The 13,544-nt window shown below is 39.6% G+C and overlaps 2 protein-coding genes across 6 annotated transcripts in view; one reads left to right on the top strand and one right to left on the bottom strand.

Annotated features, from left to right (window-relative positions):
* Positions 1-13,322, top strand: part of LOC117571642 (elongation factor-like GTPase 1) — a 90,343-nt gene extending 77,021 nt beyond the window's left edge. The window contains exons 6-7 of the mRNA XM_034253872.2: positions 8,712-8,911; positions 13,166-13,322. Coding sequence (XP_034109763.1) covers positions 8,712-8,900 — 189 coding nt within the window. The 3' untranslated portion in view covers positions 8,901-8,911; positions 13,166-13,322. The remainder of the gene's footprint in view (positions 1-8,711; positions 8,912-13,165) is intronic.
* Positions 8,917-12,910, bottom strand: LOC117571644 (proton-coupled folate transporter). 5 transcript variants are annotated; one of them, XM_034253875.2, is made up of 6 exons: positions 12,702-12,910; positions 11,809-12,090; positions 9,995-10,756; positions 9,588-9,926; positions 9,203-9,531; positions 8,917-9,134 (listed from the first exon to the last, which is right to left on the bottom strand). In XM_034253875.2, the coding sequence occupies exons 2-6, from the start codon at positions 11,821-11,823 to the stop codon at positions 8,993-8,995; spliced, it is 1,587 nt and encodes a 528-aa protein (XP_034109766.1). In that variant the 5' UTR covers positions 11,824-12,090; positions 12,702-12,910; the 3' UTR covers positions 8,917-8,992. The 5 variants fall into 5 exon arrangements, with proteins under 5 accessions (XP_034109766.1, XP_034109768.1, XP_034109769.1 ...); XM_034253877.2 differs by having other exon boundaries at positions 11,809-12,073; XM_034253878.2 differs by lacking the exon at positions 12,702-12,910 and adding an exon at positions 11,392-11,695 and having other exon boundaries at positions 11,809-12,279.
* Positions 13,323-13,544: the final 222 nt, after the last annotated feature.

Here is a 13,544-nt window from a genome sequence, read left to right as displayed (position 1 = left end):
GGCGGCGGCCTTTCCCCTGACCTTGTCGCACTTCATCCGATTTGTATTTGTAACATTGCTAATAGTTGATCTCGATCCCCAACTGTGTATGAGCGGATGAGCCAAGCAGCAGCAGCGGATAGACTGATGATTAATAAAGACGCTGCTCTCTCAGGTGCACCACACAAAAGTGTCGCAAGCGAAAAGGTTTTTGACTTTTGTTGAAAGCGAATCGAGTTGTTTCTGGTTCTGAATATTATATCATCTCGCTTTTATTATTATATGCGAACAAGTTTACACACTTCTTGGAAAAAGTTGCCAAGAAAAACCGCAAGCCAAAGAATGTTTTGCGTTACACTCTTGAGCTGAGGGCATTATAATTATGTCACGAACTGTGTTAATTATTCTATATATAGCTGTGTTTATTTTTATCTCCGAAACCCCATAAAGTGTTTAGATTCTTGTGACAACTTTCTAACTCATTTTCATTTGTCAGGTAATTGGAGAAGTGTCGCGGTATGAAAAGGTATTCATGATCTTAGCTGCTTCGTTTTGATTATGAATTGTAGTGAATAAAAAAATTCAGCGGCACAGGATTGTTTTGAAGGTATTTTAAATATAAATTTTATGCCAAATACATTAATTTGGGATTTTATAAAAATTTATTAAATGTAGTTGTTAGTGTCATATAAAATTTTGTATTTTATTGAAATTTAACAATGCATTACAAAGACGCGCTATTTGGTTTTAATGTTCTCAAATATTGTTTATAAAATACAATTCATTTAATTTACAACACTTTGTTATATTTCATATGCTTTTGAAATTTGCAGTATGTAATTAATTATCAATAATACCACATGTATTTCGCAGTCTAGCTTTAAGGATTTATTTCTCCAATTCAATTGTGCTATATATGTATATATCTGCTATATTTTCTACTCTATAGTATATAGATATACCAAACATAGCCTTCGGTATATTATTTGTATACTCTGTCGTATATAGATATACCAAACGTAACCTTCGGTATATTTTTGTTGGTATACTTTATGGTGTATAGATATACCAAACGTAACTTTCAGTATATTTTATTGGCATACTCAATTTGAATATTTGACTTGACAATCTGCTATATTTTGTACTCTATAGTATATAGATATAGATACTAAATGCTGCCTTCGGTATATTTTTTTGGTTTATTTTAAGATACACGGTTTAGTACCAGCAGCACACTCAACCACACTCGAATGTAGCGTTCTGACTTTGGTAATTCTAAAGTGTTTACAATTTAATACAAGATCACTGAGATTACAATTATTTCAAAGTCTAGCTTTCAGGATTGAATCCTCAAGTTGAATACCTTTTCTTTTTTTCTTAAAAATAGTATTTAATGCTCATGAACTCTTCTTCCCCATTTAATTCCTTAAGTTAAATTTGTTGCTGATCAAAAGCGAAATGTTGCTTCACTTGTCGGGTGAGCGAAGAGTGTCAAGTGTGTGTGCTAGTATTAGTATATAACTATGTATGTGAGTATCTTCACATGTGCTTGTGTGTGTGTGTGTTGTATATCGCCCAACCAATCGATAACAACAAGTTTTTGTATAATGACTTCCGGTGATTTTCTATTTCTCAGCTGAAGTTTTGCCGGCATCGCAGTCTAGAGTTGTTGTTGATGTTGTTGTTGTCTTTTTGCTGCTTCGTATAATTTCATACGCATTTTCAGCGTCCGTCTCAAAGGGGAGCAGCAGCTGAAGGAGAAGGTGAAGGGAGCGGGAGGGGCGACGTTTGTAACTTTCCGTGTGTGTTTTTCCTGTAGAAATCTAAACGGAAACTAGTTTTGTTGAGCAGTTAGCTCTCTGAAATAAGTGCATTATTCGAGCCAATGAAATCCAACTGCGTGCGTTTTAGCAATTAGAATTCGACAACAGCCAAGACAGCAACAACAACAATCATAACAACAGCAATCAACAACAACAACAATCATCGACTTTGTGATGTGTGTCACCTGGCGATGAAATGCTGCTGACATTTCTGTTGTTCTGTTGTTGTTGTTAGCCATTCAACAATTAAACAGTTATTTGTGTGCGCAACGCCTGCGCCTATTGCCACGCCCACTCAACCAGCCCCCAGTGAGCGTTGTCGCTTCCACAATTGTTTCCACTCTCTGTGTGTTGCTCGACTGTTTCCACTGACCACAGTGACGTGGGCGCAGTTGTCACGTGCCCATAATAACAACGAATGCGACGGCCTCAAGTGCCAACACAGAGTGAGAGAGCAAGATAGAGAAAGAGAGAGAGAGAGAGAGCGCGTGCTTTTGACTGGTATTTGAATTTGTTGCCGCATCATCATGGCCTACAATGTGTTCGTTAACTTGCAGCAACTGCAACTGAGCTTTTGATGGAGTTTCTACCGCTTGCCTCCTTGTGACGAAGTCACCGAGGTGACCTTTTCGCCCCGAGCATCCGCGCATCCACAGAACCGCAACAGCAACAGCACAGCACAGCAGCAACTGCAACAGCAAAAACAACAGCAGCAGCAACAACAATAACAATAGCAGCAGCAACAACAATAACAATAGCAGCAGCAGAAACTAATTTTCAGTTTTCATACTCGTCTCTGTCTCTGTATATTTTTCACTTCACGTAACGCATTAAAGCCGCACACACACACATACACTCACACACTCACACATACACTCTGTGGTATGGCCAGCATAAATACTTGGTTGTTGTTGTTGCTGTGACTGTTGTTTCTGTTATTGCTACTGTTGCCGTTGTTGTTGTTGCTACCGTCTTGCGCGCTTTTGTTATTATTTGTGTTGCCGCATACCCTGCACATTGATAAGCTCTGTGCGGTATATTGTCTGCGGTGTCGTGAGAACTCCAACAAGTGTTGCTCCTACTCTTATTATCGCTATTGTTTAGCTTTAGTTTTGGCAGCTCTAAATCTTATGCTCGTTTACACTTTTAGCTTTTATCAAGTGCAACGAAAAATACTTAATCTTTTAGACAGCATCTTTTACTCTATTAATTTAAAACAACAGCATTTTCTTTACTTACTTTTCGATTGAAATTTTGCTGGGTTAATATACAACTCAATTTAATACTTTACATTTCTTTTGCTTGGCATTTAATTATCCCTAAGACCTACATTGTTGAATCTGAATCGCTGTCATCCAAGGCACAAACATTTTAAATATATTTGTATAATCTATGTATAACTACAAGATATCAACGTATGTAAGTTAATACAGCTGAAAACCGAGATGGACTTCAATTAAACACATAATTATTCAGTGGCAATGTACATATAGAGGCAAAAATGTAATGCATATTTTTGATTGCAAACTTGACTTCATTTAACTTCATCAAGGACATCTACGCAATCAAAAAATCAAGAATAAAATCTTCAGTCAAAGTTTAACCATAAAGGAAAATAATTGAGTTAAGATCAAAATTCTGCTAAGACATCGAAATCTTGATATATACAACCGAAAATTCTTAAAAGTTCTGAAAATTAAAATTGTAATCTAACTTTGTTTTCACTTTAATATTAGTTTATTCAATATTATTATTTATTATTAGTATCATAAAAGTAACAGCTCAACCAAACCCATCTTAAATATATATGTTTTTTAACATTATTTTTTTTTAATCCACTTTTATAATGATTAGTATTTTTCATTTTAATATTAGCCCATTCAAATTATATTTAATTCACATCCCTTAGCCTTGAATATATTTTCATATTTTTATTATTTCTCTTTTATAATGCTTTATGTTTGTCATTTTAATATAAGCCTTTCATCTCATAAAGGTAGCAGATTTTAATCTTAATTTCATTAAGCTTCGAATATTTCTAACAAATCCATTTACAAAAAAAAAAAGGTTTTTTTTTTTATATTCTTAATTTTTTTTTAAATCTAGTTTCATAATACTTTATTGTTGTAATTTTTATTAAATTTTATAAAAGTAGCAGGTTATAATATTCACTACTTTTAGCTTGGAAAAGTAAGATTGAGGCTTAAAATTAATATTAGTCTATTCAAATTTATTTAGTTTATTTTATTGCAATATTTTTATAAATTCAGTTCTCTAAGTCGTAATGCTTAATGTCATTTTAACATTATTTTAGTTAAATTTTTATTTTATAAAATTTCATAAAAGTGGCACTCAAATGTCGAGCACACACAATAGCGTCACATTTGCTCGAAATCTAATTACCGATAGCACCTTCGCAGGCTTTGTGTGTCAACTGCACATGTCACATGCGCACATGTTGTCAGCCTTCATGGTGGAGGTAACACTGTAGCAGCAGTAGCAGACTTCAGTCGCTTGACAGTCGCTGGCCGAAGTCCCAAATCCCCATTTTGAGACTCACTCGCCCCAAATGCTGCAGCGGCTTTGGCTACTGGTCTTACCTACTTAACTGTAGCGCGTGGTGCTCAAAAGGAGTGGGGGGAGGCGAGAGTAGAGTAGGGAAGGAGGAAGAGGTGGGGGAGAAGGGCCTTTCATTTGTTGTGGTTGCTGCTGTAGTAGTTGCTGTTGTTGTTGTTGTTGTTGTACTTGTTTGGAGTGTTTATCATTAACGCGTCGCATATTATTGTTATTATTATTGTTGTTGCTGTTGTTGTTGTTGTTGGTGTCGTGCTTTGCATATGCGAGGCATAACTCGAAAACTACTTGAAGAGCAGCGTATACAATAAAACAGAGCAGAGCAGAGCAGAGCAGAGCAGAGCAGAAAGAGCGAAGGAGATAGAAAGAGAGCAAGCGAAGGCGTTGATGAGGACAGAGAGGGGGGAGGAGAGAACAGCAGACGAAGACAAATAACAAATAATCTGATAACTCGTTTTGTACCTGAAGACAGAGCAGTGTAGAGCGAGAGAGGGAGAGGGAGAGGGAGAGACCCCCAGCACCAGCAAAGGGAAAGTCTCCAATGGAAGACGAAGAAGAAGAAGCAGAGGCTGATTCTTGAGACTTGGACTGCGACTGAGACTGAGGTTCAGGTTGAGGTTGAGGTTGAGGCCGTGGCAGTGCCCTAAAGTCTGCGCTGCATAGTGTGTATGTGTGTGTGTGTGTTGGTGTATGCAACAGGCTGGCAAGTGCTTATCCAAGTGGCTGTGGCAATCCTTTAGCCAGTTGCAGTTGTTGTTGTTGCGCTTAAGTGGAACGTGGTTTGCATTGTGCGCGCTGTCAAAATGACGCTCGTCGAGGTTCGAGGCTCGACTTTGCAGCAGCAACAACAACAGCGCATGCGCAACGTGTGTCTGTGTGTGTGTTGCTGTTGTGGTTATGGCAGACTCTTGTAGTCTTTGGCTAGTGGCACCGTCATCGACTGCGGCTCTGTTGCTGTTGCTGCCCCTTCTACTTCTACTTCTGTCACTGTCTCTCTGCCTCTGCCTCTTGTCTCTGCTGCCTCAGGCTGTGGCTCTGTTTCTGGCGCGCGATAATAATCTCGACTGCGGGGCCGCGCGTTCTGCTTTTTTTTTTCACTCTTCACTGTTTTTGTTGTTGTTGGTCGCTGTCTCAGCCACAGCTGCGCGTCAGGCGTATTTCGGTAGCTGCTGCGTAAATTATCTGCATGCGGACGTACGGCTGGACAGGTAAACACACTCCACACACACTCTACTCTCCACACACTCCATACACTACAAACACAACACACACACTCGCACTCACACTCACACTTCGTTTCGAGAGACAATCGACTCACGCGTCTGCGTGTTTATTAGAGGCCCCTCATGAGAGGCCGTGACAAATACGCGAGACTCAACCTGAGCACTTTTCGAAATACTATAAAATACAATACAATACGCATGATCTACTTTTACTACTACGCACACGCATTGAACCGAGAGTATTAGCTCCTAGTAACCGCTTATCTACGACAATAATGTAGCTCAATATATATTCAATTGGTTTACAAACTCAGTTTTGACTAGTTGTCTTTCAATAAAAAAGCTTTTCTTATTGGTGTTTTTCACTTTGTAGTATATAATTTACAAAGACTTCATTAATTTATATTAGTTAATAGAAAAGTATGCAACGTTACAACATTTATAATCAATTTTCATGCATTATGTATATACTAAGTACTAAAGATAGTATTTTTGTATACCGAAAATTTATGCATTTCTTTATTTAACATACAATTAATAAAATATGCAACGTTTGAACATTCGAAGTGAATTTTCACCCATTACGAATATACTAAATACTATAGATAGTATTTTTGTAATATACCAAAAATGTATGTAATTATTTATTTTGCATACAATTAATAGAATGGAAAAGTATGCAGTTTCAACATTTGTAGAGAATTTTCACACATTATGTATATACTAAATACTTAAGATAGTATTTTAATATACCAAAAATGTATCCATTTAATAGTTTTGCATACAATTAATAAAATGAAAATGTGTACAGTTTCAACATTTGTAGAGAATTTTTACCCTTTATGTATATACTAAATACTTAAGATAGTATTTTATTATACCAAAAATGTATCCATTTAATAGGTTTGCATATAATTAAGAAAGTGTTGGCCACTATAGTCTTCGATTATGCCTGAAATTTATTATTAAAAGTTCCCAAATTCTCACTTTTTTCTTCGCTTCATATTTATTTAAATATATTGAAAATCTTTTAGTCAGCACACAGAGCTCCAAACTTTTTTTAGGCTGCAGCTTGATGTGCTGGTGTGGATAACAACCGTCGAGTGTTTTTATAGGCTACCTTTAGCTGTGGGTTAAATGACAACACTGTGAGAAAAACTATAGTATGTCAATATTAGTGAATATCTGATATTTAGCAAAGACTTAGTTCTTAACCTAAGAAGTTATTCTAAAATACAAAACTGTCTTTTGAATGAAGGTGTTATGTCAATTTAAGTCATTAACTTGAATGGGAATGGGAACAAATTTATGGTCTTTATGGTTTTACAGTATGACAATGATTGATGTTTGCTTCAAATATCCTTATAGTAAGCCTTCGTAAATCAGTCTATAGCTTAGTACATCATAAGAAGTTTACTTACCAGAATAAATTAGAATCATAATCATAATCACCATAAATGGTGAACAATTTTGGATTTAACTTTTACCTATTTTTATAGATTTTGAATATTTTTAATAAGCATTTTTCATCTCCGCAAAAGAAGTTAGAAATTTTGTATTTTTTTTACCCTATTTTTAAAGATTTTTAATATTTTGAATGAGCATTTTTAATCTCCGCAAATAGCTACTCTCGATCAGTATAGTTAAGATTATGTCTGGGAACAACATTTAAGATTTTTTTTTTTTGGATTTTTATACCTCTTTTTTCTGCAAGTGTGCGACAGCGATTGCTGCTCATTTGTCTGGACCGGCTCAGACGCAAGCTTTGCGCACTTCTGGAGCACTTCAGCTGCCAAAAGGTCCCCAAGGGAGTGAAGATGCGGTTGCTGCTGCTGCTGGGGCATTGTTGTTCCACTGTTGTTGACGAACCGTTGTGCGTAGGGAAAGCAGCGTCCCTCCACAGCTTGATGATCAGCTCAAGCATCTTTTACTGCTCTTGTTGTAGACATGTGCAAAAGGATCTCAGTATGTGTGTGTGTGGATTGTTGGACGGGATTGCCCTGCCCTGCTCTGCCCTGTGCTCTTTCTTGGCCGCGTGTCGTTGTCGTGATCATGCTGGCTACTGCAGCTCTCCCCTTTTGTGCCTTCCCTCGCTCGCTCCTTGCTCCAACTGGTCCACTCCTTGCTCTGCTGGCGTTGTTAGTGGTTGTTAAACAAGCGAAACGTTGTGCCCGATAATGATCTACATGGGGAACTGAGCCGCAGTTTAGCGTAGTGCGAACAGATGGTGCAAAAAACAAAACTGCACAACAACTTACACACAAAACCGAAAAAAAAACAGAAATAAATAAAGTTTCACCACAGCACGAACTGAAACTGAAAATCCTGAAGCAAAGCAAAGTTCCTTGGCATTGAGGAGACGTTATTTTTTTTTTTTTTTTTTTTTTTTGGACTGGGATTCCACAGAACCGCATCGAATTGAACAGCACGTCTGACACCCGCCCGCTGTGCGACTCAAGTGCGTGTCCTTCCAACCAAACAAAACACAACAATCGAACACTAGAATTGGAGTTGGAGTCGGAGTTGCTGTTGTTGCTGTTGTGTTGAGGAGAAAATGAAGACAACGTGTAGTAGCGACGTTGGCAATCATCAATCACAGAAGAAAGGAGCAAAAACTTCACGCCATTCACTAAAATTCTGCGTATCCTGGCGTGCCTTATCACGCAATGAATGCCGAGGTTCTGTCCTCCTAGTCCTAGTCAGTCCTGGACTATACATAAAAGTCATTAAAGATGCGCGCAGCCATTTGAATGTCGAGCCGAAACCTAAAAGGAACGACCCTCTTGAGTTTAACAATGAAGATGAAGATGTGAAAATGCACGCTTTCCCTGATTGCCTGCTTACGCACGTAGACACCGAGACACCCAGACAGACTCATAAAACATCACGTAAATCCAATCACGCTGGCAGGACGAGGCAGGGACAGGGACAGAGACAGAGGTTGAGGTGCAGGCGCAGGCGCATAGACCAAACGACGCCGTTCTATTCATTCGCTATTGTCCTTTCTCAAGTGGCCCGACCCGCCCCCGTTGTGTCTAAATGATTTCCTGGAAAGCCCAAAAACCTTAACACTGATCTGTCTCTCGCTCTTCTCTTCGCTCCCTTTTTGCAGGTGATTGATATTGATCCCTTTTGGCTGCCCACAACCGAGGAGGAACTGATGCATTTCGGCGAGAAGGCCGACTCCGCAAACAGGGCCAAGGTCTACATGGACAGTGTGCGACGACGCAAGGGACTCTTCGTGGACGAACAGGTGGTGGAGCATGCCGAGAAACAGCGCACGCTCTCCAAGAACAAGTAAACTGGCAACTGGTGAGTGTTTTAAAAAGTAAAATATATCTCTGTCTTTTATTTATAATAGCAGTAGCTAGGTTGTGATGTAAAAACAAGATTTCATTTGGCCTCCTGTTCCGTCTTTTTGGATAGACTATCCCGATGTCTGTCCGTTGAGACAGTTTCGCTAATAAGTCCGCTGTCGTTCTCCTCCACATTTGGCACAGCCAACGAGTTTCGGCCCAACACAATGTGAATGCAACTAAAGAAGGATCGAGTGAGGATTAAGTTAGTCTCTTTTCGCCTTTTAAGTCAACCCCCAGTACTTACAGCACTAGCAAAAAGACTGCCATTTGGGTGCCAATGGTCAGTAGATAGATGCCACCGCCGTGACTAGTTTCGAGCGTGGCGACATAGATTTGAGAGTAGCAAACGCCGCTGATGAAGGGCACCGCATTGTCACAGACCGAGAGCAAGGCAAAGACCTTGCCACGTTCTGATTGGGGCACAATCTTCGACGTCATCGAACGTATCATGGGACCAACAATAGGACCCAAACTGCAGACCGCGCCACCCACATAGAACAGCGTTGGACCCATTGCAAAGTAGTAGAACAGTCGGGCAAGCGCATGTGCCCAGGTGCCAATAAAGATGATGGTCTATGCAGCAGAATAGAGTTAGGAAAAACAAGGGATGCTAGATAGGGAATACTTACTGTGTCGCGCCAGCCGAGGAGTTTGTTCATCACGGGCACAGCCAGCAGCATCATGACGACAAAGGCCGTTGACTTAAACGTCTTGAAGGTACTGTAGGAACTGACCTGCCAGCCGAACTTGCCGAATGTGTAAAGATACATGTAGCTTCCCTCATCGCGTTGGAACGTGTAGAGTGCCATACTGATGAGCAGGATATACAGGAAGCTGCGTCTGTGGCCCATGCGTGGCTTGAACAACACTGCAAACGAATCCTTAATGTGCTGCTTGTCAAAGAAGTCTGCCCAGAAGCCACAGCAACCCAACTCCCTCAACGAACGTTGATTGGGAGTCGTTTGCCACTAGATAGAAAGATTAAAAGGGATTTGAACATAATCCCGTTGACAAATCTAGCGAAAGTTGTCCTCACCTTCAGGGCAAACAATGTGTAGACAATCGCCAGGAACAATAAAGTTGCGTTGACCGCAAACATGTCCGCATAGGACTGATTGAAGACATTGTAGAACAGATAGGAGCCCAAGGCTACGCCTGTGGGCATGGCACTCAGATAAACCACATCCAATATGGTCACCCTAATTGTGCGATTATTCAGCGTTGTGATGTCCGATATGTACGCAAAGCAGCTTGCAAATATGGCCACATCGGCGCCCGTCAACGCCGATGGCAGCGTGGCTGTATAGATGACATTCTCCACCGGCCAGTTTGTCATCTTGGCATTCACTACTACCATCGCGGAGTAGATGAACTTACCCACCAGCCCCATGAGCAGCGGCAGCTTGCGACCGCGTCTATCCGAAAAGGAGCCCAGAAAGAGAGCTAGGAATATGGGAAAGATGTGCGCTGCAATGTTCTCCCACTGGTGGAACCAGGCCGTTGTCTCCAGCACCTTCTTCTTGTACTCCTCGTTCTCTGCATTATTGATGTTGTCACAGATCTCGGCGGAGAAATTTCTGTTCACCAGGCACGCCTTCTGCACAAAGAAGTTCTGCTCAACCACCGAGGTGATCATGAAGGCGAACATGTACAGAAACATCGTGGGCTCCACAGAGGTGGCGGTGACGGCGTCCCACAGCCATTCGCCGAAGCTGCGTCGTTGGCTTTCAATGGCAATAATATTGCTGCTGGCAGCACTGCTGCCAATGCTTGTGCGCCGAGCATTTTGCGTGCCCTCCTGAAAGTATGCAATGATTTTGTGTCAGTTTTTGGAAGTTGTGAGAGCGCAAGACCGCATGCGAGCCAATCGACGCCATAGCAGTAGGGCATGCACACGAAGAGAGAGCGGGAGCGACACCAAAGCACAGCTTACCAGGCCAGCGAATCAGGCGCAGTGTTTGTTCTGTTCGCCCTGATATTGAAAACAAAACGAGAGAGTGACAAACAAGAGAGAGGAAGCGCGAGAGGGCTTTGCAGAAGGTAAAAGCTTTTATAGCAGGGCAAGCAAGCAAAGCTCGCAAGCACGTTGCGTCGTCGAGAACAATTTGCCGTCAGCATTTGTTGCCGTTGTCTATTCTCAGTTTCGTCATTCGATGCTAATCATTCATCTTTATTATTATTATGAAGAATTCGATTATATTTAAAGCATGGTGTATGTTTTGTTATTATGAAAACATTAGTGCGATAAGCATTTCCAATAGCAGTACGAGGCGCTTGTATAAATACAAACAAATTTTGAATGTGAGTGTGTGCACGCGTGTGTATGAATGAGTATTAAATTTCTTTATTTCGTGCATAAGTCAAGCTTGAATTCCGAATTTCCAATCTACATATGAATTTATTTATTGATAAAAAATAGCAAATGCTGCATACCATACGGCCTCTCTATACAGATGTTGTGCTAGGTTTTGTAGTTGTGGTTATAGTTGTACTTGTACTTGTTGTTGTTTCTTGTTGATGTTGAGGTAGACGATGTTGTTGTTGTTGTTGCAGCTGCTGCTCAACTCGCAGTCATACGAAGTACTTTCGCGCAAGCCGATACCGATACCAAAAATAACTGCAAACACTGTGAACACTTTTCCATGACGCTTGAGATTCAGTTGATTTCGATGATTCGTGCTCATTCACTTTTAAACATGTGGTCAGCCACACACTCACAATTCACATTTTCTATTCACTACAATTTAGTGACACTTCTTTAGTTACATCAAACGCAAACAATAACAAACAAAAGAAAAAAGGAAAAAAAAAGCGAAAAAAAAAACAAGTCTGCCGCTTAAAAGCACTCACCTCGGTTACGCTCATTTCGCTTGTGCGCTTTGCGGCGTCGCTGCGTTCGCTCTGTTTGCACTCGCTTTATTGCTCTCGGTCTCTCTCCCTCTCTCGCAGTCTAAGTCAATAGACAGATGGGTTTTGCGGAAGTTCAGCGGGTCACGTTGTTTTTGGACGCGTTGAAGCTTTTGCCGCTCTCAGCAGTTTAAAAGCTTTTATTTTACGTTACAATTTGAATTTCTCTCGTTTTTTGTGTGGTTGCAAGTTTTAGTTCCCTTTTCCCCTGTGTGGAAGGTTTATCTATTTAGTCGGGATGGTTTATTGTTTAGGCAAGTCAACTTTTTTGTGTGCCTCTAATTGCTGTGCAGTAATATGAGTTTATGGGGCTCGTGTTAAGTTTTTTATAACCAATTTTCCTTATCAAGAGTTAAGGTATTTAGCGTTAGCGTTAACGCTTAGCCAAGTGTTATCCGCTAGGTCAAGTCAGCGTCTCGTCGCCGATAAGAAGCGAACTTCAGCCAATTGGGCAGACAAAAGAAGTTAAAAGTTTGGTAAACGAAAATAGTAATCGTATATATATGACACGATAACTGTTGCTTGGCATCGGACAGTGATTTTAATGCGACTACAATTATACTCCTAATCATTTGGCAGTTAGTTAAAGGGTTATAAATAATTTGGCATTGCTTGCATTTTGCAATCTTTATTACTCGAGTTTTCCCCAAGTTATATAAGATGGTATCAAGTGATGATTTGTACACGCTTCTTCAATTATCACGATTATATCAATTAATCGACATTCAGATAGCAAGCAAAGGCACTCTATCTATCTGTTAACTCATCGGACTGTCTCGAATTACGTATCAAAGACAATAAATGTTAATATTCCATTTTTTACTGCACCAACAAACCTTTTTGCGGTTTTTCAGAAAATAGCGACACTCGTTTGTTCACAAATTAATTTAAATTCCTTTAAAAAAAATATTTAAACAAATTGCACTTTTTCGTGATGAACGCCAGTTGGAATCGTTAGCACTTCGCGCGATATTACCAACCCCCCAAAGCGCGATCTCGGATGTATTGTATTTATATTCGACTCCCGTCCACGAACCGCGCTGTTTAATCGTGCTCATGCAACTGGCGTCTGCCGGTGATAGCTCATTGTTCTTATACCATTCTTATCAGGTATATTGACTCTGCTTTATTAACTGAGTGTGATATCAACAGAGACGCTTTTGGTGTTTATACACAAAAGTTGTAGAACTTCGTATAGAGTCGGACTCATTTGATTACTTCATTTTCTTGATACCCATCATAAATTGCAACTTATCTTTGTATCTTATTTAGCAAATTTTGCATTTTCTTTTATTTTCAGAGTCTAAAGATACGAAACATTGTATTGTTGATGCTCGACACTGACTGTTAATCTTGATGAATGAGATGATTTACAATTGTCATTCCTGGCATTACACATTATTTGTGGAAACAAAATGTAATAAAATGTTAGTGAATAATAAAATATTTTTCTACCAACAGAAATAAGAAGTGCATTCTTTTAAGTGTAGTATTTATATTATATTTCATCGTTCGCATAGTAGTATTTTAATCAATTGCATACTTTTGGGGGTGTGCAGGAATAACTAAAATGTTGTATACTTTCGTGCGCAAGTATGAAATATTTACGCATTATTTCACAGCTCAATAGAATAGGTAAACTTCATAAATTTGATTAAATTCTATATTTGTGTAGTAAA

The sequence above is a fragment of the Drosophila albomicans genome, chromosome 3 (genome assembly GCF_009650485.2).
Source record: "Drosophila albomicans strain 15112-1751.03 chromosome 3, ASM965048v2, whole genome shotgun sequence".
NCBI classification, from domain to species: Eukaryota; Metazoa; Arthropoda; class Insecta; order Diptera; family Drosophilidae; genus Drosophila; species Drosophila albomicans.
Note: the sequence above shows the minus strand (reverse complement) of the source record. Positions and strands in the feature narration are given on the sequence as shown.